Raw genomic sequence first — 25,620 nt, 5'->3', positions numbered from 1 at the left:
GCTTTTTTTTGGTGCGTTTATTTTATACACCGCATTAGCGTCCAGCAGCAAAATTGAAGAGAAATAGTGAATTACCTAAGAAAAGAAGGCTTGTGTTTTTCATTTTATTTCAAGTTTGCGCACATGATGACGCTCGAGCAGCTATAAACTCGCACTTTTCCCCAGTTTGGTGGTTTCATTTATTATAAGCCCCGCAGGAGCAGCAGCTGAAGTGCACACATCTAAGGCGCACTCTTTGTGACCATGTACACACACATAATCAAAGGACCCAATGTAGCCACACGAGACCGAATAAAGATCATTTTCTTTGTTTATGTGTGTGTATGTTTAGTCGTTAGCCGGGTGGACACATTTTAATGGATGCTTTATGTAGTGTAAATTTCCGACTTTAGACTGCAGACATTTTTATTGTGGTGAGTACAATTAACTACTACCGCTAAAAACTGTTGCAGGGAAATGATAGATAAGTTAGCAAAGCAAGCTAGCTGTGCTGCTGAGTATCGAAATGTACTATTGAGAGTAAAAATAACAATGTTAATGGTCCTGACACAAATTATGTTATTATTGATACGTGTTCGATTTACCATAGGTTTATGTGTCATTAAAATGAGTGCATTAATTCACTTCCCGCTACCTTCATGTGTCATTACACTGACAGCAGTCTAGACTGCAGAGATGAAGGCCAAAAAGAAGAAGAGGCAGGATGACTTCCAGAAAGTGAAGCTAAAAGTGGGAAAGAAGAAGCCCAGAGCTGATAACGCCACCAACACCAACTTTCGGTCCAAGGGGATCTATCTGTCTGAGCAGCTAAAGAGAGACACGAGTGGACCCACAACACACAAACAGCTCGGTATTAATGTAAGATCTGAGATCTTTTCAGATTTTAGCAAGTTTAAAAAAAAGCATGCTATAGGCTTGTTTCATTGAATATAACAAGTTCGTCTTCTTCCGTAGTGAGAGTAGAGAGCAAGTAGAAATATGTTGCGGACGGAAGAGGAATGAAAGTCATTAGAAGCAAGACAGAATAAATGTGTGTGAATGAGAGTGAGGCAGGTGGAAAGGCGAAGATGCAAGGATTAGAGGTTGTGAAGGTGGATGAGTTTAAATACCTGGTGTCAGACATGCAAAGCAACAGACAGTGTACATAAGATGTGAAGAAAAGAGTGCATGCAGTGGACGGAGATGGGTGATTTTTGACTGAAGGAAAGCTGCAAGAGTGCTGTAATCTATGGTTTGGAGACATTTACTGTGAGGAGGCATATGATCACTGTGGTGACCCTTAAAGGGAGCAGCCAAACGAAGAAGAACAACAGAAACAAATTTATCTCATTTTATTCCCTCCTTCCACAGGACCTCCTGTCTCAGCTGCACCATTACAACGCGAATGTGAAACACAGTGCCTTGTTAGGTTTGAAAGAGTTGCTGTCCATCAGTCCCTCTTTGTTAGAGCAGCATCTTTCACGCTTGCTTTCAGAAGTGGCAGCTGTTTTAACAGACAAGGATCACAATGTTCGTGTGGCAGCTGCACGTGTGCTCAGGTTAGACAAGCATGTCAAAACTACAACAAACACATTTTTTTCTTTGTTTAAATGTGTCTAAAGTAAACAAACTTGTTTTAACTTGCTTACAGGTATATTGCACAGTGTGTGCCTGCAGAACGCGTGGCACCGTTTTTCCCCCTCCTCAGTGCTCATTTGTCTTGTGCTATGACGCATATCGAGACAGGAATCCAGGAGGATGCCATAAATGTCCTCGACGTGTTCCTAGAGCACTACCCTGCTCTGCTAGCCGCACGGCCTGCAGTTCTCCTCACTAACTTCCTAGAGATGATCTCTCACAGACAGAACAGTGGAGGAGCCAAAAAAGCTTCAGACTCCAAGGCCTGGACCTGGGCGCTGTCCATCAACCCTAACAGGGCTGTGACGAGCCAGCAGTGGCGGCTTTCTGTTCTTCTCAGGTATGGAAGCTGCATGTAAACACAATCAGGAAAAATCTAAGTGAATAACTCTGAATCCCAATCTTCCTGTTTGTTGTACTTGTATCTCAGGCTTGGGCGCTTTCTCCAGGCAGTTGTTGAGGAAAGACCAACGGAGGAAAGTGATATGTCTGTCCCAACTGAAAGAGTTTTTGGTTCTAGTGGAGAGGGCCGATTTACACCTCTTCATCTCAACTGGGAAGAGCTAACGTACAGCAAGGTTGGAGTTAAGATTTATGAACATTCTGGGGCCAAACCAACTCCACACTCCACCTTTAAACTTAGGTATGAAATCTCTGACTTTAGTAGCCGTCCAGAAATAGTTCAGTTTAAGCTTCTTTTTTTTTGTTTGTTTTGTTTTTTCATTTGTTTTTTTTTTTTTTCTTTCACTGTGCAGACCTGAGCAGGATCCAGGAGCTACAGTAAGTGAGGGTCTAGACTCAGCTGAGACTGTTCAAAAGTTTGCAGCTACTCTTGTGCCTCTCCTGCTGGAAGTGTGGGTCGAGGCCAGCACCAATGACAGCCCGTGGAATAACACAGAGGGGGCCCACCTACTCACTCCAGATGCCATGTCAGTAATGTTCCAGGTCTTGTCTATTCTGCAGTTGCTGAGAAAACTGGCCCCACAGCGGGAGAACCAGGATGCACTGGTGAGATGTGACTTGCATGTCTTTTGTTTTTGTTTTGTTTTTTCATTTTATCTTAATGTAAATGTTTGATCAACCTCACAGATATTTTTGTTTTCTTTAGGATGCGTGGTTCCGTAAAGAATACCTGGGAGATTTTAAGCAGCACTTCATTAAAAACTTTCCCTATGGGAGCCGGGATACACCCAGACATAAAAAGAAAATTGATCTCAAAAGGTAAGAAAGTTCATTCTTGGCATTCTTTTTATCTTTGGTGTTTTTATTAATACGTAGCTGTCATGGGGTGAGAAGTGGGGTACATCCAATCCAGTCCAATCTAACTTTATTTATTGAGCAGTTTAAAAACAACATAGTTGACCAAAGTGCTTTCCAGTAATAAAAAAAACAGAGATAACAGTTAAAAAAACATGCATTAAGCAGAAAAAGAAGTATATATAAATAACAATAAAATAAATACATAAGTGAAAAAAGGAAGATAAAAATAAATCAGTATATATTAAATATAAAACATGAGTAAAACGGACAATAAAATATACAAGGAATAAAATTAACAAAATAAAAAGATTAAGAGTGACCTAAAACTGACTAAAAGCTGACTCTAGTACTACTCCTAAAAAGCCTTGGAAAAAAGGTGTATTTTTAAAAGTGATTTGAACATTTCAAGTGTTGGGGCCAGCCTAATATGGAGGGGCAGCTTATTCCATAATTTAGGGCCCACAACAGCGAAAGCTCCGTCCCCCCAGTGTTTCAGTCTCGACATGGGGACAGCAAGGAGTGACTTGTCAGTTTATCTGAGAGACCTTTGTGGAGTGTATAGGTGTAGAAGGTCTATCATTTTAAAAGGGACAGGCAACCACTGTAAAGACAACCAGTGTACATCCTGGGCCGGTCAGCAGCCTGTTGATCGGCTGACACAGAAGGGCAGACAACTATTGAAATTTATGCCTACAGTCGATTTTCTGTGGACTCTGGAAGGAAGCTGGAGTACCCAGGGAGACTGTGGCTAATGCTTCAGTTGGAAATTTACGCCATAACTGCAAACCCATCTGAAACCTTATGGCGTAACCTGACGTACATCTTGCTGGAAATGTAACTACACGGCAGTTTGACGCAGCCTGCAGCTGCCTTGATTGGCCTGTTTAGTACCGTTATTTCCTTTTGTGCATTTATGGCTCCTTTTTTGCTACAGTTTTTGAATTTAACAATCATTGCCTGTTTATTAGGAATAATAACCCTAGCATCACTGTAAGGACTCACAAATATCAGAAAATTACTGGAAACTATCAGAATGGACGTGTGAGAATGTACAAAAAAGTCTAGAGGGACAAATCGGTTTGCCCAGAGAAATCTGACCACAACAAAGAGCAGGCCAGGAGAGAAAGAAGTCCCAACATTAATTTATTTTTTTCTATCAGCTGACACTGCTTATTTATTTTTTTAGCACCTGGCGGCTCTTTTTTTTACTTCTCATCCATAAATAATCTGCTCTTTCACGTGATTCAGTTTATTTTGAAAAGTCTCAACAGGATCTTGAGCTTTATTGTGAAAGGTTTATGTGGTACATAAGCAAGCGGACACGCCATGGTGTTACTGTCGTTGTTGCTAACCACAACACATAAAAACAGGCGCTTGTCCATCAGTAGTGTGGTTATATTAAATATAAGAGAAAGAGAGAACTTTAAGAAATTAATATAGCCACTACAGTGACCATCAGAACGGTGAAAAAATATTGCCGTAAACAGTTTATTTTGCGACACCATGAAACAAACGATAGCGTAAAATGAAACGATAGACGTTTTTATATCGTCATTCGATATATATCGTTATATCGAACAGCCCTAACACAGAAGTCTAAATCAGGCCTTAGGTGGTAGAGTCGGCTGTCTACCAATCAGAAAATCAGTTCAAATTGTAAATGATAAAGTATCCTCGCGTTGCCGCGGTGAATCAGTTTGAGTGAACGTGAGAAAGTGCTTAGGCATAGATGTGTGTGATTGGGTGAGTGAGACTTGCAGTAAGAAAGTGCTTTGAGTAATCAACTGAGTAGAAAAGAGCAAAGAAACCACAGAGGGGTTTAAGCCCAGAACCTACTTTATGTGAGGCAGGTGAGTTCTGTTAACCTGTGGGGACAGCTGTAACCACTGTGCCGCAATGTTGCCCCTTATTTATTAATGACATTAGATTTAATGTTATTAATAAATAAGTTAGATGCCTCATTGCCCAAGGATGCATCACATTACACTTTTCCTCTGCCTGTTTCACACTTTTCTCTTGACTCACAGCTTGTGATAAGATGCAGGGAAGCTTAACGATCTGCCATCAAAGGCACTGATGAGGAACACAAACATGATATGCTTAAAATGTTTACATTTCTCAAAATATTTAAATTCACATCTTCTTTTATTTACATTTGTATTAATACAAATTTGTATTTTTTTGCCATATTTGAATGGATAATAGATGTTGACTTGTTGGAGGCTGACTGCCATCTATTTAAGAACTTTTTTTTTTTTTAATTCATACATTTTTTTTTTTTGTAAAGTTTTGGTTGTTTTTTTTTCTTTTTCACCTATATGTTTGTGCATAGCTCTAAACTGCAAGTTTTGAGTTCTTCGTTTTAAAAACTGTAAAAGATTTAAGCAGCCAATACAGTCTGATCCTCTACTGGTGGTTATTTACTGTGTATGAAATTCAGACTAGCTAAGATTGCCCTCATCTCACTCTGCACTCTTCAGGAGCAAACAGACAGCAGCCCTTCCTGGTCCAACTGTGGATCCTCTTGCCCTCAACATCACACTCTGCCAGGTGATGGTGTCCCTTAGCCAGAAGCAGGGCGTTGGCCAAGAGGCAGATGGAGACTGGCTGACACCACTGAGTACGTTTGTCCGAGACACTCTGGGTAGCGGAGTGAAGCTGAGCTACAGGCAGCTGCAAATGCTGCTGGGTACCGTGTGGAAGATGGTGCTAACACAAAGAAGCAAAAGTAAATATATATTTATATATTTATATATATTAATTAGAGAGAGATGTTAAAACTGTGTCATAATGTCCATGTTTGTGCAGCAGTGACAGAGGACCTGTTGGCAGCAGTGTATATCTACTACAAGCAAAGAAACCTCCCTCTGCAGACACGATCACTGCTGCTATCGTTCTACAGCAAGCTATACCTGCAGGAGCAAGGGCATGCACACCTAACCAGGTAACTTGTTCTTACTTGCCTTGCCTTAACAAGTAGGATTTTTGAACAGCTGTTTTCCAAAAGTTCATGCACCACATGGCATAATTGTTGGAGATATAGAAGGCAGGATGATAGCATCAGCATAAATAATCATTCATTTGAGTTTTTTGTCGTATTTTTCTACATAATTTAGTAGTTTACACTTTGGCCAAACAAGCAAAAGATCCCTGGTTCTCTGCCGTGACAGGACAAAAATCTGGTTTAAGGAAAAATATATTTTAAATTGCAAACACAGAGCTACCTGCTGTAGCATCCACTTATGATTAAGGAAGCAGCTGAAAGTAGTTTCTCCTTCATCATTCAGGCATCCCCTGCAGTGACTTTATGCCCAAGCAGTTGTCCCAGCTCACATTTTGCTAGCTGCTGATTTAGAGTTCTTGTATACGGGTCATTCCATGTAAAATCAATCAAAGCCTCTCACGATGAAGGCTCTGGAGGGTCCCCGGATCAGGACTATGAGGTGACAGCAGCTTAGTAAAGTGAGTAAAGGGGACATGCCAAAAGAAAATAGTCACAAGCTGAATAGGCAGTAAAGCAACAAATGCAAGGAGAGTATCCCCCTGGCCCTCTGTGATCCAAGCTCAAATTGCAGGGAAAACTGTTATAAGAGTGTTATAATGTTAATTATATTACAGGTTATTCTGATAAAGAAGAAAACTTGTAGGTGAAAAGTAGAGCTTTAATATGCTGTTGCCCAAAATTGTCTTTTTGAAGTTTTCTCCAGTAAATCAGCAAACAGATAAAAGATCTAGAGTACAAATGCTTGTTACTCCACATCAAAGCCAGTAAATTGGATCAGTTCTGCTGCTGAACTTTGATATATCCCATGATATTGATGCTCACTGGTGGTCATAGAAAAAAAACTGTACTGAACAAGAACCAGAACTGGCTTTAGATTGCGGCATTGAAGTGTGTGTAAAATGGAGTTGATTTAAAGAGTTTAAGAGAGTTTAAAATAATTTTCCAGCCCTGGAAATTCCACTAGGATATCTTTTGCGCTCTATAAGTTATAAGAGCTCCAAAAATACTAGAAAAAATAACATAAATCAAAACTAGTCATATTTCAGCCCTATGCTGTGTACTCTAAGGGCCCGTAAATAGGAAAAAAATTGTCTTATTGTGAAAGGAAAGTTTTTCATGCCTTCATTAAATATTCTAGCTGATTCTGAGGAGGTCGGAATTGATTGATTTTATTTTTATATGGCGTGACTGTGCAGCCAAATCATGTAACTGTCACCACAGCAAAAATAAACTCATGTATCCCTCTTAACACATCTAAAACATGGAGTAATTATTAAACTGTGAAGCACTGCACATATACCACAGTCCTCTCCTACAGCTGCATTGTTTCTGAGTTTCAGACTATCCATTTAACTTGTTCTGAATAAAAGATTGTAGAAGATTTATGATGATCATGTGTTGCACAGTCCACATGAAATTATGCTTTTTTTTAATGTAATTGTTTCTTAACTGTCCCAAACTACAAAGAACAAAATCAAAACTAACCATTATCACATCTGTGGCTTCCCTGAATAGCTTTATTTTTGCTCGTAAACAAAATGTAGTGTAAAAATAAATCTGTCTCACTTTTGTGGTCACATTAACTTGTGCTCAGATGTAAGAACTGTAACAGTTGTGTAATAACATCAGGCCTTGATGTGGTGGCCTTGGGTTCACATGCCCTTTTTGTCTCTCTCTGAAGGAGCAAGGTGCTGTCTCGCTGGTTGGCATCTCTTCCTGTGCAGTTGTCCCAGTTGGGCCACCGTAACCCAATGCTGTCTGCGCAGCTCATCCTTTCCATCCAGGCCGCTGCTTCTCGAGGCAACAAAGACATGCTCAGCAGTCTGCAGACGCATGCCTGCACGCTGTATGGTGAGCATGAAAATGCAGTGATCATAATGTTTGGGGCCGCTTGAGAAATGTTTTTTGGGGTGGGGGAGCAAATGCAGCAATCATACTTGAGAACTGAGACCCCTGAAGTGTGTAATCTGTCATGATGTGACTCCTGCTACCAGAGATCTGCACAACGAAGCAGGATTTGGACTGTTAAAGGTTCCCTCAAGTTTAGTCCTGAGTTTTCAGTATTATGGAGGTGGTTCACTTATTACCAGGATACATCGCCATGGTTATTCATGATGCAGACCTAACCAGCACAGATTATGGCTACGTCCAGACGTACACGGATATTTTTGAAAACGCAGATTTTTCTATGCGTTTGGGCCTTTCGTCCACATGTAAATGATGTTTTGGTTCACTGAAAACGGACATTTAAAAAAAAACTCCTGGCAGGGTGGAGATTTTCGAAAACTCAGTTTTTGTGTTTAGGTGTGGAAACGGAGATTTACTCACGCACACCTTATTGTTTACATGAAATAAATTATATAGACAAAATAGTGTTGCTGTTAATCTTACTATTTGCAGTTTTTCCACGCTTACATATACACAGAGTTATTGTCCCTCCATTTAGAAAGACAGAGGCATCAGAGTGAACTTCGGATGTGGCCTCTACATTCAACACAGACGCTCTCACAACCCAAATCCCAATGTCGGTTTTGAATAAATAATTTTTTTTTTTAAATTAAATTCATTTATGCTGTATGCATTTTGTTCATTCCTAAGTTGTGAGTCTACACAACAGCCAAAATACTGTCTTTATTATTAACATTTGAAATGATGAAGGCACTTGAAAATGGCACTTGAAAAGTAACACAAAATTATCTGCCGTTCCAGAAAAACAAAAACTTTTCAGAAGTGCTTAAGGTTTTGTGAGGGCACAAAACCCTGTTTAGTCTTTCCCTCCCAGGCTTCTGATTGGCCAACCTTTTGTTTTTAGCGTTTACATGTGGACGGAGATATTTTTTTCAAAACTGCACATTTGGACGGGATTTTTTTTATTTTTTTTTTTTATTTTTTTTAAGGAAACAGAAAATCTCCTTTTTCAAAAATACCCGAGTACATGTGGATGTAGCCTATGTTCCAAATTGAATTAGTTTTCTGAAATATAATATCACTGTTGCGCATGAAGATCTTTTCTATGGAAGCCCGTTTCCGCCACTAAAAAAAAAAAAAAAAAGCTAGTATCCATAACTCGAAATTTCGAGTTATTTTCTCGAAATTTTGAGATAATAACTCGAAATTTCAAGAAAATAACTCGAAATTTCGAGTTACTTTTCTCAAAATTTTGAGTTAGCTCTGCCAATCAAAAATATACGTGAATGAGGTCGCTTTCTTGTTACCCGGAAGCATATGGTGCAGGACCGCGCACTCAAAAACGGATCCCAACAAATTAAAGTATGTTTGCTGATAGTAACACCATGTGATTCAGCTAATAACACAGGGATTTCATCATTTGTGAAGCCAGGCTGAAAACACTCAGCAATCTGTGCATTCACGACTGGATGTAATACCGGTAGCTTAGCTGTAGCATTTGTAGCTGAGGGCTTCAGCTTCCGGGTAACATGGAAATGACGTCATTCACGTAGATTACTGATTGGCAGCGCTAACTCGAAATTTCGAGTTGCTTTTCTCAAAATTTCGAGTTAATATGTCGAAATTTCGAGATAATAACTCGAAATTTCGAGAAAAAAACTCAAAATTTCGAGAAAATAACTCGAAATTTTGAGTTATGGATCCTTTTTTTTTTTTTTTTTTTTTCTAGTGGCGGAAACGGGCTTCCATACTTTTCAGATCACGAAAGTCTAAAGTTTTTAATTTTTTTTTGTTTGTTTTTTTAAGAGTGTCTTTATGTAAGGCCTATCCTGGGGGACACCCCCCCCCCCCCCCCCCCCCCATCATCTGGATGGGAACATGTTACCCTAAAACCTGTATATACCTTTCAGTGTTGATTGTCCCTTTCCACATGTGCAAACTGCCATACCATCAGAGATGCTGGCTTTTAAACTGAGCACTGACAACAAGCCAGATTATCCCTCTCTTCTTTATTTTGAAGGACATGGTGTCCATTTTCTTTTTTTTTTCCCCCAAAAAGAATTTTCAATTTTGATTTATCTAACCACTGGACTCTTTTCCTCTTTGGATCAGTCCATCTTAAAAGACTGCAGTGTTTGTAGATCATCTGCACATATGCATGACAGGGCTTTAACCTGCACTTGTGGACGGTGAACTGTGTTCTTAGACAAAGATTTCTGGAAGTGTTCCTGAGCCGGTGCAATCATTTCCATGATGGAATCACACCTGAGAGCACGGGCCTCCAATATAAACAAACGTAGTAATTTAACGTTGAGGAACATTTTTCTGAAATTTTTCCAGTTTGTAGACATAGGTTTTTTTTTTTCCAGGTTGATGAACCTCTGCCTCTCTGAGAGGCTCTTTTTTTAAATTAATTAATTAATTTTTTTTATACCAAATCATATTACTGACCTGTTGTTAGTTTCTCCGTGTGTGTGGGTTTTTTTTTGGTTTTTTTTCTCTTCGTTCCTCAGACCACATGGTGGAGAGGTATTTAAGCCCTAGTGGGAGTTGTCCCTTAAGAAGGCTGTTGGCCCACTGTTGAGCATGTGTCTCATCACATGAGCCAAGGTGTGGAAAAGGGTGTGGGGTCATTATCAGCACAGGTTTCGGGTGAAACAATCATGTGACTTATTGAGATCAATTGATGCAAGATGTGAGTGGGCGTTAAGGTGCCTCAAAACTGGATTGTAGGTGGCAGCGGTTCATGTCGCAAGCCACCACCTCTGTTCAAGGATGGTCGTTCACAGTGGACATAGATGGCTTCTTTCACTCCTCTTTCAAACCATCTGTCTTTATCCAAAATGTGAACATTGGCATCCTTGAAGGAGTTTTTATTTTTACAGTTTAAATCTGTTCTATAAAATACAAATTCTTGCAGCTCTTGATCGACTTTAGTTCACTTGAACTTTTGTGTGTGTAAAAGACCAAACTGAGGGAAGAACACTCCGAGGTTACAGACACATCACGACCAGGGAAAAATACTGTAGGTGTAGAAATGCATTAATTTGCAATCAGAGGTTGGAATCACAAAATTAACCTAAAAGAAGAAGTGTAGAAGCTTTTTTTTCCTGTCATTTTCCTTATATTCATATGTTGCATGCATAGGTCTAGCAAAGGTATACAGACCTCCAAAAATCTGACTCTCTAACTAGAGTAGTTCCCATAGGAGGCACTACAACGCTGTGTTAGCCACTCCAGGCAACTTTGTACATTGCTGGAAACCCGTCCATAAGAACAGCTCAGAGAATGGTCAGATAGTTAGATAGCTGGTGTGTAACAGAGGGGGTTTGGAAGGGGAGGAGGGGGGGTGTTTCTGATAGAAACTGCCGCAGAGCCAGCAATTCACCATCACAAGACTCCTTTTGTCTGAGAGCTTCTGACATCAGCATGTGCGTCAGAGACGGGCAGAACACCACACACACAGACGCATTATCTGAGCCAATACTGTAGTAGTTATGTCTTTCGTCTTTCTCTTTTACTGGTCCCAACATAGTCTGGTTTTCCAAGTATTGGTCCTAATTTTCCAGATAGAGCTCCTCGTTAAATCCCCACAGGGTGCACAGCATTGCTGTCTGTCCATAATTACACGTGACTTGTGCATCTCTGTTTGTCTGTGAAGATCCACAGGATGGGGTTGTGGTGCTCTTACCATCAGAGTCCCAGCAGCGAATGGTGCAGCTGCTCTACTTCCTCCCCAAGATGTCCCAGCCTCTTCTGGCCAATCTGAGCAGCTGCTGCACTGCTGGACGAATCTCTGCCGGCCTCGCCGCCTCTCTGATTCGTATCATACATCTTAGGTGAGCTTTCAGACCCGCTTTGGAAAGCACATGAACACAGTTGTGTTTGACAGCAGATGGTTGCTGGCACACAGGCACACAAACGACGCTCTGCCTGATCACCATCAGATGGCAGTGTTGTTCTTTCACAGACAAATCAGTGACAGCTTTTATGATCTATTACCTGCTTGTTGACATAAACTGAGATGAATATTCTGTATTTTTGATATTCAACTTCCTTGTGACAATTAAACCACTTTTTTTTTATTATTATATTTTGTTCTATTATCATCCCCAGTTAACCTTTCTCTGTGATGATATGTGTGTGCTGCCATGTTTGACCTTATTCTTATGTCAGTGGGGCAGTGTTATACAAATTTTGAGTGGTGGGAGTACTGAGAGTGTGGGATGGAGTGTGTGTACGGGTGTGTGTGTGTGTGTCTCGAGTGTTGTACAAAGAGCTCTTTTTGAGGCTGGAATGCAGGATCGTCATGGAGTATTGAGAAGATGGTCTGCATGTGTCTCCCGGGCTTTATGAAACACCCTGTTATTCACACACATTTCTCACTGTTACAAATCTATATTCCCCCACAGGGCAAGGAAGAAGTTTTCATAATTATATTTCAGTGTGCTGTTATTCTTAATATTCTTGAAAATAGAAGAACACTGAAATCAAATCCTGAATAATCCTAAAGTGTTTGAAATGTGAGAACTTTCAAAATTTACAAAGCCTGAGATTCAAATAACAATTCAGGGTTTTTGATTGTGTAACATGATCACTGATTATGTTCTCCAGGTCCCCTCTGAGCAGCTGGACAGCTGGGAGCCAGGAAGCGGCATTGCAGCACGTGGACTATTTCAGCTTCCTGTTCTCCACCCTCATAGGCTTCTCGTCCGAACAGCTCGCCTCCCTGCAGGAGGTAGAGGATGACAGTGTCCTGCCTCCCGTCGCTCTTTCACCTCTCAGCCTCTACCCCACCCCGCTGGAGCAGTTCACACACCACTGGGACATTGTTGAGGTGTGTTCACTGTTCACCTTTTTAATCCCACACCTAAACCCTTAATTTAACATTAGAAATAAATCTGGAGGAGACCCAGACTTGCAGGTGAAGGAAGGGGTAGAAAAGACATTGTTTTGATATTCTGGACACAGCTGTGGTCTGTCGGTCCCCCCGGTCTCTCTTCGTCTCTCCTATTGAGCTCAGAGGGTGGAAGCTTTATCGTTGCACTCCGGCTGAGAGGGGAACGTTTATCGCGTTGCGCAGGTTGGAGATGCGTGGTTATCGGGCATAGTGGATATGCACAAATGCTAATGAGAGCCCATGGCATGATGGGAGAGTGACATTTCTGCACAGAAATTACCGTTAACGTAACTGTGCCCTGGGGCAAGAGTGTGTGAGTGTGTGAGCAAGTGGGGGGCTTATAATCACTAATTCAGCTCCTCAATTAAGGTCTCAGATCCTACGTCTCTCATCTCCCTGTCTGAGTCAATCATAGGGAAGTGGAAGGAAGGGGGAGCGGAGGGGGACGCTTGGTGAGGATGGAAGGAAGGGGGGGCGGCATTAAGGACGGACTGTGTCAACTCCAGTTCGGCTAATGAGATGGGATTGTTTTTAATGACGGCGAGAATGCCAACAGGTGCACCGTTCAGACACCCACCGGCTCACACACACGCACCTAAATTTGATAAAAGTTAATGAGAAATTTGATTTGGATTTCAAGTTAATGACGGAAAGCTGAGCCTTATTTTTCACTTTTAAAAAGTTAGTGGCATGTCGGTGGTTTAGACCTGAAACCACTCACTTGCTGACAATCTGGAAAGTGAAAATAGTGAAACTGAAACTAAAAGTAATTTGTATGTCACATCTTTGGTAGTCAAGTGACAATCGGGAATATTGCATTCTTTCTGTATGCTTTCTTTTTTTTTTTATGGGCCACCATGGAGTTAAAATATTTTTTTAAAAATACGTTGGGAGGAGGTAACAAGGGCAGTGCACACTGTTATTTGGAAGAGAGAGTAATTTTTCTTTTTTGTACAATTATGAGCAGTTTACCTGTCAAAGATAAATACTTATTAAGGATTTTAGCAGTAACCTGTAAAATCTTTAAATCTGAACCCCCAGCTGAGAATAAATGGATTGCCATAGTGAGTAATATTCAAGAAACTGAGAGAATTACTTTTTATTCAAATATTATGGTGATCAATTTACAATAAACTGGGAGAAACTGATGTATGTAATCCAGTTACATACTTAGTTTCCTTCTTCCTGTTTTTGTTTTGTTTTTGTACCTGTATTTGTGAAGAATGCAACAAAATAAAAAGTTGTGTTTTTTTTTTTTGTTTTGTTTTTTTTTTTTAACAAAAAGATGAAATAAGAGCAGAAAATCTGTTGATGGAGTGTGTATGTCTGTTTTAGAGCTCGTGTGCTTACATATCTGCAGTCAGATCCCTCAGTCACACATTCGGACTTTGAAATCATTGCATCAGTGAGACACATGTATGAATATGGTCATAACCAAAATAACTGTTTGATTTATAGGAAGTGTGCCACTGTCTGGAAACTCTGGGCTCAAAGTCTCAGTGCTTTGACATCTTACAAACTGGCATTTGCAACTACCTGGTAAGAGACTGTTGTTATTAAGCATGCAGTAAATCACACTGATTTTTTTACATAAAGTTTGTTTATGGCAGTTTTATTTTATTTATACTTTTGGTGTGTGTGTGTGTGTGTGTGTGTGTGTGTGTGTGTGTGTGTGTGTGTGTGTGTGTGTGTGTGTGTGTGTGTGTGTGTGTCAGACCAAGTTAGAGGTGGTTTCCGACAGCATGGCGGCCGGGCTGCTGAGAGCTGTATCCAGACTGCTGGATCTCTCAGTCCTGCCCCTTGAGCCTGTGTTGCGCTTCTTGTCACAGTGCTGCCTCAGCCTGTTGTCGTTGCTCCTCACCCTGCAGCAGGAGGCACCTACTGAAACCAACCACAAAAGGTGTGCTTGAAACTCTTTCAGTGATCTGTGCTGATTGATTTTGATCGAATGTGTTAACACCCTTGCTTGACATTTGCAGGGAAGCAATTTGGGGTGCTTGCGTGACAGCGCTGCGCAGCATTCCTCGCCTGCTGCGGGTTGTCCTGCAGTCGTTGCGCGTTGCCAATCTGAACGAGGAGGAGCTGCCGCAGCTTGGACAGATTCTCTCCATGCTGCTGCAGCACACGTCGCTCCACAGCCAGCTGCTGGCCAACACCACTCTGCTGCAAGAAATCCTCCAGCACCTCACGGTAAACGCGCCCACACAGATGCAGGCATATTCAATTGAAGGTATTTGAATGACACGGATGGAGATTGATCACCAGATTACTTTGTACGTGTGTTTCAGAGGTTCTCCCGGGGTGCAACCAGGGAGCAGTGGCTGACAGACCTGCTCTACTGTTACAGCGTCACCGTGGCTCACGGCTCGTCTGCTCACCGTGGTAATCTGGGCCTTCGAGACATATACTAACGGATGCGCCCAACAGTACGTGGTGTATTGCTCAGTTTAGCCTCCCAAACATGTTACAGTCACAATGACAACACGCAGGGCTCAGTAGTGACAAGTACACATGATCACACTTTCATACAGAAGACAATGAGAACTTTTTTGTTTTTTGTTTTAAAGTACTCCACATTCTTGTCCTTTCTTCTTTACTGTTTTTTTCACAGCCCTGGTAACTGTGTATTCTCTTTTTTGAGTGTTAATACTGAACGGTCGTCCAGTGGCTACTTAAGTGACTTTGTATTAAAAGGAGTGGTGGGTAAGCAGAATAAAGGCAAAATGAAGTTAAATCAGAGGACTCTTTCTTTTGTTTTAGTTTTTATTTTTCACATTTTTTTTAATAACACATTTTAAAACATCCAGTATATATTTATAAAAGTACATAATAAAGATTGTTCTGTGCAAATAAAAAAGAACAGCAAAAACAGCATAGTTCACAAATAATACTTTTGAGAGGGAAAGCACTTTAAGACTAGAGTGTGTGTGTGTGTGTGTGTGTGTGTGTGTGTGTGTGTGTGTGTGTCGGTGGCTGCAGGTGGGCTATCTCTATGACTGGCTGTTGATAGACTGCCTCATTCTCCACAACGGGAGGAAAGGTTATCTCAGTGTGTGTGCGACAGCAACGGAGAAGGAGGGAGATGGAGTGTGTATGTGTTCCTTCCACAATGGATGAAAGGTTATCTTTTACACACACCATTTTCTGTAGACTTAACCCCACCCTGTGAGGTCATGGCTCTGATGTCATATGGCTTAATTTTAGAAAACTTGGCACATTGAGTGAACAATGCGTAGAGTAATTCTATAGAGGCAAGACTATCAGCCAGCTGAGAAAACATCAAAGAACATGATGTGTGTGTGTGTGTGTGTGTGTGTGTGTGTGTGTGTGTGGTTTTTCAATGTTTTCCCCGGCCTCGTGTCCCCTGTCCTGCGCTATGTGGTCTCAGGTGGTAAGAGTAGAGCTTGGCTTGATTCATGGTGTCAGTCAAAGGCACACAGTCTATACCGCTCACTAAAAAAGACAAGCATTTAATAACTTTTGTAGAAACTTGTACTTGATAAATAAAGGTGTGTTTGTGTGCACAGGCACTTACACTGGCTCTGGGTGCGTTGAGGGATGTCCAAGAGCAGCTGAGACTGAGAGTCCCGAAATGAACGCCCTCGTCTGGACTTTGAGTTGCCTAAAGGGCAGTAAAGTAAAGAGCTGATGAAATTAAGCTGTCCAGCTACATAATGTGAATGGTTTCTGAACACAGGTAGTTGATGTTGGATACCAAAGCCTGGGGCGCTCCTTTAACTGGTTGATCTAGTCCAGGGCTCACACCCTTGCGTGTTCTGTTGTCCGGTTGTCTTTATGTAGTGTATCCATGGGTGTTACTTCAGCAAAGGCCCTATAGCTCAGTGGTTAGAGCACTGGTCTTGTAAACCAGGGGTCGTGAGTTCAAATCTCACTGGGGCCTAGCAAACTTTTTGGTCCTGTAAATATTTTTTTACAGGACCAAGGTTGCCAGACCCTTAGTGGAATCTGCACACAAGCCAGCAAGAGGCTTAAGACCCCTACTAGAATAGGCCAGGGAAATTGCTCCAACTATCCAGTGGAAAAGGCGCTCTTTAGGCACAGGCTTTTCTATATGTGGTTTAGCGCAAGCTACAAACAGCTGGTCACTTTGTCTAAAACTCTGGGTTCTGTCCATATAGATACGCAGAGCACAGACTGGAAACAAGGTATGCAGCCACTGTGGCATACCTATTTGGGGAGAACTCATTTCACAACCTCTACACTGAAAGAGCGTGGATTTCTCCTACAAACGTAGCTGAAGCTAAAATAATCAATAGAGCTGTCTTCAAGCACAGAAATTTTACCTTCTTGGCTGAAACCATCCCCACGGTAACAATCTGAGACAGGAAATCTTGTTTCTTACACTCGTGGAGCACAAATGAACAGTCTGGAGAGACTCTCACATGATGGTGGCCGTCACAGTGAGGGTCTAGTCCCTGTGATCCTACCCACTTCTGAAAGTCCCATGTTCAGTGGCATCATCACTACAAAGGAAGCTAGCAGCCTCTGGGACTGTTTGAGGATAACTTGGGTTGCCTCTGCGAAACAGTGCTAGGGATGACTGTATGGCCAATGTTCTCTTTGAGGACAGAAATGCTCTCACCCAGAGACGTCTAGACCTGAGCCCTATGAAAGTAGTGCGTTGAGTTGGTCTCAGCGTGCTCTTTTCCACACTGACTGGAGGCAGTTGGGGGCTGCCACCAGTCAGTCGTTGAAGTATGTGGCTACCCGAAAGCCTTTTCCCCGAGCAGGGCCACTGCTGCCTCGGTGCATTTTACAAACACCCTTGTGAGAGGCCAAAAGGCAGGACCACAAACTCATATGCTATCTCCTGGAAAGCAAATTTTAGATACTTTCTGTGTGGGGGGATATATGAGGATGTGGAAAAAAACGGCCCACAGTAAAGTGTGGGTGAAATTAAGGTTTCCAGCAATGCAATGTGAATGGTCTCTGAACACAAGGCAGCTAGTGTTGGATACTAAAGCCCTATGCACTCCTTTAACTGTTTGATCAAGTTCAGAGTGCACACCCACACTTGAGCTATGCTACGGTTGTCTTTATGTAGTGTATCCATGGGTGTTATGTCAGCAAAGGCCCTATAGCTCAGTGGTTAGAGCACTGGTCTTGTAAACCAGGGGTCGCGAGTTCAAATCTCGCTGGGGCCTAGTAAATGTTTTGGTCCTCCTCTAGGTGGACACATAAGCCCCTTTTCCATTAGAACCTACTCAGATCAACTCGGAACGACTGGTTTTTCATTACAATCAAGTACCACAGAAAGTGCGTTGTTGTCATTATAGCAACTCGGCTGAGCATCCCATGACGTAATTGGTATGCGTAACAAACGCTACAGCAAAGGTGGACGTCGAGGTCACTGTATACCTGCTGCTCGGTCTGTGAGCCCTTACAGGCTGGCTAAGTGATGCCCATGTCAGGAGAGGCTAGGGCCTCCCTATATAATAGGCTGACATAGCATCAGATGTAATTCAAAACAAGCCCACCTTTTCCTCACTTCCCTAGCAAAGAGGGTGGTCTGGTGAAACATTCGCTCATACTACTCATAGAACCGGGGTTATAGACATAACCTTAAGTTCTCTTTCATAGCATTCATTTTGTGTCACACTAGGGGGACAAATACTAACTCCCGGATTGCCAGACAACTGTTTATGTTTAGAAGACAACTGTCCCCAGTAGTACTTCACAGGGAAGAAGCTCCCAGCTGTGAAGAACATGCACTGAGGACTGAATATGCCTGGTTAGGTGCTGTTATATCTAGCCTGTAAAATCTAGCAAATGTGTGAGGTGAGGCCCAGGATGCAGCTGCACACATCGCCTGGACAGAAACTCCCTTAAAAAGAGTCTTGATGCATTCTTAATCATCCAGGTAATTAAATCTCAAAAGGTTGATTCTGTTCATCTGGACGTAGCAATGTAGCAACAGTTCTGATACTCCTGAAACATAGGGGATCACTACGTGTTTTTGCTTAGGCATCAGTTGTCCTTCTCTCCTGAAGATTTCTGATAAATGTCCAGCTGGGATAACCACATTTACTCAGGGCCTTCTTGACCTGCTGGTCTTCTGCTTCCGTGGCTGCTGTGTCTGTAGGGATGGTGTTCGCTCTATGGTGTAGCGTCCTGATGACACCCAGTTTGTGCTCCAGTGGATGATGAGAGTCAGAACTTAAATACTGATCCGTATGCACAGGTTTACAGTACACATTAGCTTTTAAATGTCCCCCATTACTGATGGAAATCTCCCAGTCTAAGAAGGCCAACCTGTTGCCCCAGCAGACCACACTGTAAAAGTTGGCTGAGGTAAACACAGAGTCCTAGAAGGTCTTCAGGAGTGGGACCTTCACTCCAAAAGACCTGAGCAGGTACAGCCTGCTCTTCCCTTTTCTGTAGAGAGCATTTGAATTGTGAGTCCAGTCCAGTTTATTGTTTAGATGAACACCAAGGTACCTGTAGCTGTCTACAGGTCCATACCTTGGATGTTTAGTGGTTGCAGTGGAGGATGTTTGTGCCTGCGGAAGTCTACCACCAGCTCCTTGGTTTTTCTAGTGTTGATCTGGAGGTAGTTCTGCTGGCACCAGTTCACAAAGCCTTGGCTCAGTTCTCTGTAACCCTTGTGGTCCCCATCAGTGATGAGGTCAACTATTGCAGAGTCGTCAGCGAATTTCTGCAAGAAGTACTGGGTGAAGTTGTGAGAGAAGTCTGCAGTGTAGATGGTCATCTCTCACCTTTTAAACAAAACCCAAGGTGTTCTGGGTGTGGTGTTCAGAGCTGCCTACCCCAATGGGTTGAGGATCGAAGCCAGAAACTTAGAAATATTATAGGTGACCGAGTTGATCATACAGACAATTGGTCTTAAAGGTACACCGTGTTTATGTATCTTCGGTAAACCATACAGACTTGGTGTAGATTCCCCTGGGTATAGCCTGTGGTATGAGGTCCGGTCAATAGCATTGTCTTATTCTAACTGCTTCAGACAATCTATCACCCTCTTCCTGTAACCACTTCCTGGGTCTCGTTTCAGGGGCTCATAAGTATTTTTGTCACTGAACAGTGACAACATTTTCTCACGATAGTCTTTCTGATTTTAGCAAGACTGTGCACCTACCCTTGTCTGCCGGAAGGATGATTATGTTGTTGTCATTACTAAGTGGTGTGAGTGCCTTCCTCTCCTCCATCCTGATGTTGGATGCTTGGGGATTTGCATTGCTGAGACAGGCCTAAACTTTCATCCCTGGTTGCTCTGCTTCCACATCTACAACATTGTTGTTTGAAATTTCTGTTTCTGTGGCTGTGATCAGTTCAACTCGTGGATTTGTTTCAGCATAACAGCAAAGTTCAACCTTTTTGTAAGGATGATTTTCGCTGCTTGGGTGAGTTGTATGTCAGACAAATCTTTCACCTACTTGTCCACATCCTCGGTGTGGCATCCTTCTCTCTTATGGCTGCTAGGGACACTCTCTGTATTTTGCTATGGTTTCCGATGCAAAACAAGTAAGTTGATCAATGGTCTTTGATCAGTGGGCTTTGATCAGTGGTTGTTGATCAATGGTCATGACAATTTGCATATTAATGATCAAGGAACTGACCTCACATCTCATTGTTCATTCAGCGGGCTGGTTTCAGTTATTGTGCAAAGTACCGTTTATAAGGTTGGGGAAACCTGCAGCCAGCTGAGACTGAAGAAGTCACTTGGATGAGTGACGAAACGTTTCTCCCATTGAAAACGCTACGTCCAGATGAACAGAATCAACCTTTTGGGATCCCTTAAAGCAGGGGTGTCCAACTCCAGGCCTGAAGGGCCGGTGTCCTACAGACTTTAGATGTATCCTTGATGTAACACAGCTGATTTAAATGACTAAATTACCTCCTCAATATGTCTTCAAGTTCTCCAGAGGCCTGGTAATGAACTAATCATTTGATTCAGGTGTGTTGACCCAGGGTGATATCTAAAACTTGCAGGATACCAGCCCTTGAGGCCTGGAGTTGGACACCCCTGCCTTAAAGAGAGTCCATGAGGTTGCCAGACCCTTAGTGGAATGTGCACACAGGCCAGCAGGAGGCTTAAGACCCCTACTAGAATAGGCCTGGGGAATTGCTCCAACTATCAGTGGGAAAGACGCTCTTTAGGCACAGGCTTTCCTATATGTGGTTTAGCGCAAGATACAAACAGCTGGTCACTTTGTCTAAAACTCTGGGTTCTGTCCATATGAATACGCAGAGCACAGACTGGAAACAAGGTATGCAGCCACTGTTGCTCCTCTTAAGAGAAAGGCAGCAGGTAAAAGGCCGGCAGTTCCATAGGGGAAAATATCCAAATAACTTTTGGGGAAAAGGTGGTGTTGAGTGGCATACTGACCTTCGTATTATAAGGGGAGCACTGAATGCACAACCTCTACACCGAGGGAGCGTGGATTTTTCCTACAAGCTTAGCTGAAGCTAAAACAATCAATAGAGCTGTCTTAAAGGACAGAATTTTTACCTTCTTGGCTGAAACCATCCTGGGGAAAAAGTCTAGGGAGACTCTTACATGACGGTGGCCATCACAGTGAAGGTCTAGTCCCTGTAAGACCACCCACCTCTGAAAGCCTCATGTCCAGTAGCATCGTCACTATAGAGGAAGCTAGCAGGCCTAGCAGTATCTGGCACAGTTTTAGGATAACTCGTATTGCCTCTGCGAAACATTGCTAGGGTGTATAAAAGCATTTGAGTGACAAGCCACCCCATGGCAGTTGGGGGCTGCCACCAGCCAGTCGTTGAAGTATGTGGCTACCCGAAAGCCTTTTCCCTGAGCTGGGCCACTGCTGCCTCGGTGCATTTTACAAACACCCTTGTGAGAGGCCAAAAGGCAGGACCACAAACTCATATGCTATCTCCTGGAAAGCAAATCTTAGATACTTTCTGTGTGGGGATATATGGGGAGGTGGAAATAAACGGCCCACAGTAAAGTGTGGGTGAAATTAAGGTTTCCAGCAATGCAATGTGAATGGTCTCTGAACACAAGGCAGCTAGTGTTGGATACTAAAGCCCTATGCACTCCTTTAACTGTTTGATCAAGTTCAGAGTGCACACCCACACTTGAGCTATGCTACGGTTGTCTTTATGTAGTGTATCCATGGGTGTTATGTCAGCAAAGGCCCTATAGCTCAGTGGTTAGAGCACTGGTCTTGTAAACCAGGGGTCGCGAGTTCAAATCTCGCTGGGGCCTAGTAAATGTTTTGGTCCTCCTCTAGGTGGACACATAAGCCCCTTTTCCCTTAGAACCTACTCAGATCAACTCGGAACGGCTGGTTTTCCATTACAATCAAGTACCACAGAAAGTGCGTTGTTGTCATTATAGCAACTCGGCTGAGCATCCCATGACATATTTGGTATGCGTAACAAACGCTACAGCAAAGGTGGACGTCGATGTGACTTTATACCTGTTGCTTGGTCTGGGACTTTTTGTTAGAGTTGGGGACAACAGCGTTAATTTTTGTAGCCATTTTTCTCCGGTTTCAAAAATGGTGGTTTTGAGTTTCATAAACGAGATGCTCTAATCACTCACCGAACCCTTACAGGCTGGCTAAGTGACGCCCATGTCAGGAGAGGCTAGGGCCTCCCTATATAATAGGCTGACATAGCATCAGATGTAATTCAAAACAAGCCCACCTTTTCCTCACTTCCCTAGCAAAGAGGGTGGTCTGGTGAAACATTCGCTCATACTACTCATAGAACCGGGGTTATAGACATAACCTTAAGTTCTCTTTCATAGCATTCATTTTGTGTCACACTAGGGGGACAAATACTAACTCCCGGATTGCCAGACATGCATGTTTAGAAGACAACTGTCCCCAGTAGTACTTCACAGGGAAGAAGCTCCCAGCTGTGAAGAACATGCACTGAGGACTGAATGTGCCTGGTTAGGTGCTGTTATATCTAGCCTGTAAAATCTAGCAAATGTGTGAGGTGAGGCCCAGGATGCAGCTGCACACATCGCCTGGACAGAAACTCCCTTAAAAAGAGTCTTGATGCATTCTTAATCATCCAGGTAATTAAATCTCAAAAGGTTGATTCTGTTCATCTGGACGTAGCGTTTTCAGAGGGAGAAATGTTTCGTCACTCATCCAAGTGATTTTTTCAGTCTCAGTAGACTGCAGGTTTCCCCAACCTTATAAACAGTAGATTGCACAATAACTGAAACCAGCCCACTGAATGAACAATGGGCTGTGAGGTCAGTTCCTTGATCAATAATATGCAAATTGTCATGCCCATTGATCAACAACCAGTTCAAAGCCAATTCCTTGATCAAAGACCACAGATCAATGGCCATGAGTACCATTCACAGAGAGTTGGGGAATGGCTGCAATCACAGCATTTTAAGATGGCAAAAGACGTACCATTAGGTCCCCTCCTTGATTCAGAGATGGTCTTTCCCTTTTCACGTAAATGGTAGGGGTGCAACGATACTCGTATCGATATTGAACCGTTCGATACAGTGCTTTCGGTTCGGTACGCATATGTATCGAACAATACAAAAATTTTAATTTATTTTATCAACTTTCCTTCTGACGATGCTGTCTGTGTTGAGCGCTCAGTGGATCTGCGCTCGACAGTGCAGCCTAGGCGGAGGAGTCGAATGCAGATTCACTGAGCGCAGGGCAAGCTAGCGAGACAGAAGTTAAGCTCTCCTTGCAACATGGCAAATTGAACCTCCCCCACCCTCATTCAGATCTGGCGTTTGGAACTATTTTGGTTTTCATGTGAAGTATGACCCTGAAGGTAAGCGCGTCATGGACTAAAGTAAAACAGTATGTTGGATGTGCCACGCAATGCTCAATTACATGGGTGGGAGCTAGTGTGTTAGCGCAGTTAGGCAGTTAGCTCGTTAACGTGTTGGCTGTCCAGCCCCACGCACGGGGCGATCTGCGGTAGCTTGTTAACGGAGATTTGCCGTGTTGTGGCGTTAACGTCATTTCAACGAGATTTTTTACACTGACAGCACTAGTGGGAACACAACGAATATGACTGCACATTTACGCCGACATCATCCTAGTGCAAAGACAAGTGGAAGCAGACAAAAACAACAAGCACGCATGCTACAAACTTTAACCGAGTCATTTGGACAGCCGTTAGCACAGGATTCTCCTTATGGGGACCTGATATGTTTAATATGCTGCTGAGACTATAGCCCAGAAGAAGCGTATAGTATAGCTTTTATTTTGGAAAGAGCCATTTCTCTGTAATAAACACTCTTTTCCAAAGATGAGTGATTCCTCAATCAGATACAGGGCTCGCAAAATCGCTAGCCCGACGTCCCGGGGCTAGCGATTTTTCCAGTCGGGCTACCAAAATCTATCTCTGCCCTGCCCGTCGGGCACTGTCGCACTGACAGAGGCGAGGCAGCCGGACATTGGCGCCACCGGGCCCTCTGACCACCACCGGTAGGCAACGGGTGAGGACACAACAAAGTGACAGCCAAAGAAAAGCTCACCACAAAACGGAAAAGTTATGACAAATCAGACTATAAGGCAAAAAGAAAGTGCAGCTTTATGGTTTCATGGACAAAGAATTTCTGTGGCTGCAATATGACAAGCTAAATAACCAGGGCTGCACATAAGTGGTCTGCAGGTGCGCATTCGCTGTCAAAATAAAAAACGCGCACAAGATAAGAAGTTGCAACGCGTGTTTGCGTACATAAGATTTTCAGGAGGAGGACAGACATTTGTTTAGAACTCTTAAAGATGTCGAAGAAGCTCCTTTAAGCAATTACTGTGATGTTCCTCCACCTCCAAAGAAATGTCAAAAGGAGTCCGAACCACAAAAGAAGCACGTATTCTCGGAAAAGTAGTTGCAGGAGGTGAGCTGGCTTCAAACAAATGATGAACGCACAGAGATGTGGTGCGGAATGTGCCGTGAAAATTTAATAAATGACAAGTTAAAAAGGCATGAACTTTTTTTTTTGTATCGAAAAAATATCGAACCGTGACACCAAAGTATCAAACCGAACCGTGAATTTTGTGTATCGTTGCACCCCTAGTAAGTGGCCTCCTTGACTCTCCGTTCAAACCAGCATTCCTACCTGTCCAGGATGTGTACATCCTCATCATTGAAAGAGTGTCCACTGGTCTGTAGGTGTAAATAGACTGCGGAGTCCTAGCCTGACGAGTACTACTTTAGAACCGGGGTTATGTTTTGCATTTTGTGTCACACTAGGGGGACAAATACTAATTCCCGGATTGCCAGACATGCCTGTTAAGAAGACAACTGTCCCCAGTAGTACATCACAGGGAAGAAGCTCCCACCTGTGAAGTCTCATGTCCAGTGGCATCGTCACTACAGAGGAAGCTACAGCTGCTAAGCTATCAGGCCTAGCAGCCTCTTGCACTGTTTGAGGCTAACTTGTGTTGCCTCTGTGAAACTGTGCTAGGGATGGCTGTATGGCCTTAAGATAGAAATGCTCTCACCCGGAGAAGTCTAGACCTGAGCCCTATGGTAGATGGTCTCAATGTACTCTCTTTTACTAGGTAGAGGATCATCAGGGGGTCCTTTGTCCCTCTTTGGGGGACCCACTGGGTTTAAATCTGGGACTCTCCACCATTTGGATGAGAGGTGAAACATCTTCAAGCAACTTAAAGAAGTCCAGACGCTTTTCTTTCCAAGCTCCTTAGACTACTCTCTTCCACGTTTATCTGAAAGCCCAAATTCCCCAGGTGGTGTATAAGAGCATTTCACTGACAAGCCACCCCCTGGTAGTTGGGGGCTGCCACCAGCCTGTCGTCGAATATGTGACTAACCGAAAGCCTTTTCCATGAGCAGGGCCACTGCTGCCAAGGTGCATTTTACAAAACACCCTTGTAAGAGCACTCCTTTAACTGGTTGATCAAGTTCAGTTCACACCCATGCTTGTGCAATGGTCTGATTGTCTATATGTAGTGTATCC

At 42.9% G+C, this 25,620-nt stretch overlaps 2 protein-coding genes across 4 annotated transcripts in view; one reads left to right on the top strand and one right to left on the bottom strand.

The window, feature by feature from the left end:
- Window positions 1-184: 184 nt before the first annotated feature.
- Window positions 185-15,399, top strand: tex10 (testis expressed 10). 2 transcript variants are annotated; one of them, XM_080897391.1, is made up of 16 exons: window positions 185-413; window positions 662-858; window positions 1,351-1,538; window positions 1,631-1,957; window positions 2,048-2,260; window positions 2,373-2,625; window positions 2,726-2,838; window positions 5,358-5,605; window positions 5,686-5,821; window positions 7,563-7,732; window positions 11,451-11,628; window positions 12,404-12,626; window positions 14,148-14,228; window positions 14,405-14,589; window positions 14,669-14,879; window positions 14,978-15,399. In XM_080897391.1, exons 2-16 carry the CDS (start codon window positions 676-678, stop codon window positions 15,098-15,100), a joined length of 2,832 nt encoding a protein of 943 aa, XP_080753517.1. In that variant the 5' UTR covers window positions 185-413; window positions 662-675; the 3' UTR covers window positions 15,101-15,399. The 2 variants fall into 2 exon arrangements, with proteins under 2 accessions (XP_080753517.1, XP_080753516.1); XM_080897390.1 differs by having other exon boundaries at window positions 194-413; window positions 659-858.
- Window positions 15,400-15,482: 83 nt separating this feature from the next.
- Window positions 15,483-25,620, bottom strand: part of invs (inversin) — a 38,201-nt gene continuing 28,063 nt past the window's right edge. Inside the window, exons 18-19 of one of the 2 annotated variants that reach the window (XM_080897389.1) lie at window positions 16,225-16,311; window positions 15,483-16,142 (exon numbers count right to left, since the gene is read on the bottom strand). In XM_080897389.1, the coding sequence (XP_080753515.1) occupies window positions 16,027-16,142; window positions 16,225-16,311 (203 nt within the window). In that variant the 3' untranslated portion in view covers window positions 15,483-16,026. The remainder of the gene's footprint in view (window positions 16,143-16,224; window positions 16,312-25,620) is intronic. The other variant, XM_080897388.1, reaches the window with a different exon arrangement.

This window comes from Rhamphochromis sp. 'chilingali' (genome assembly GCF_963969265.1).
Source record: "Rhamphochromis sp. 'chilingali' genome assembly, chromosome: 11".
Lineage (NCBI taxonomy): Eukaryota > Metazoa > Chordata > Actinopteri > Cichliformes > Cichlidae > Rhamphochromis > Rhamphochromis sp. 'chilingali'.
The sequence above is the reverse complement of the archived record's forward strand: the minus strand, read 5'-3'. Positions and strand labels throughout refer to the sequence as shown.

Bases quoted from the DNA above. Each gene is read 5' to 3' on its own strand.
- tex10 (XM_080897391.1), top strand. From the start codon at position 676: ATGAAGGCCAAAAAGAAGAAGAGGCAGGATGACTTCCAGAAAGTGAAG. The intron at 1,958-2,047 runs GTATGGAAGCTG...CTTGTATCTCAG, and splicing joins CGGCTTTCTGTTCTTCTCAG to GCTTGGGCGCTTTCTCCAGG. The intron at 2,839-5,357 runs GTAAGAAAGTTC...TGCACTCTTCAG, and splicing joins AAGAAAATTGATCTCAAAAG to GAGCAAACAGACAGCAGCCC.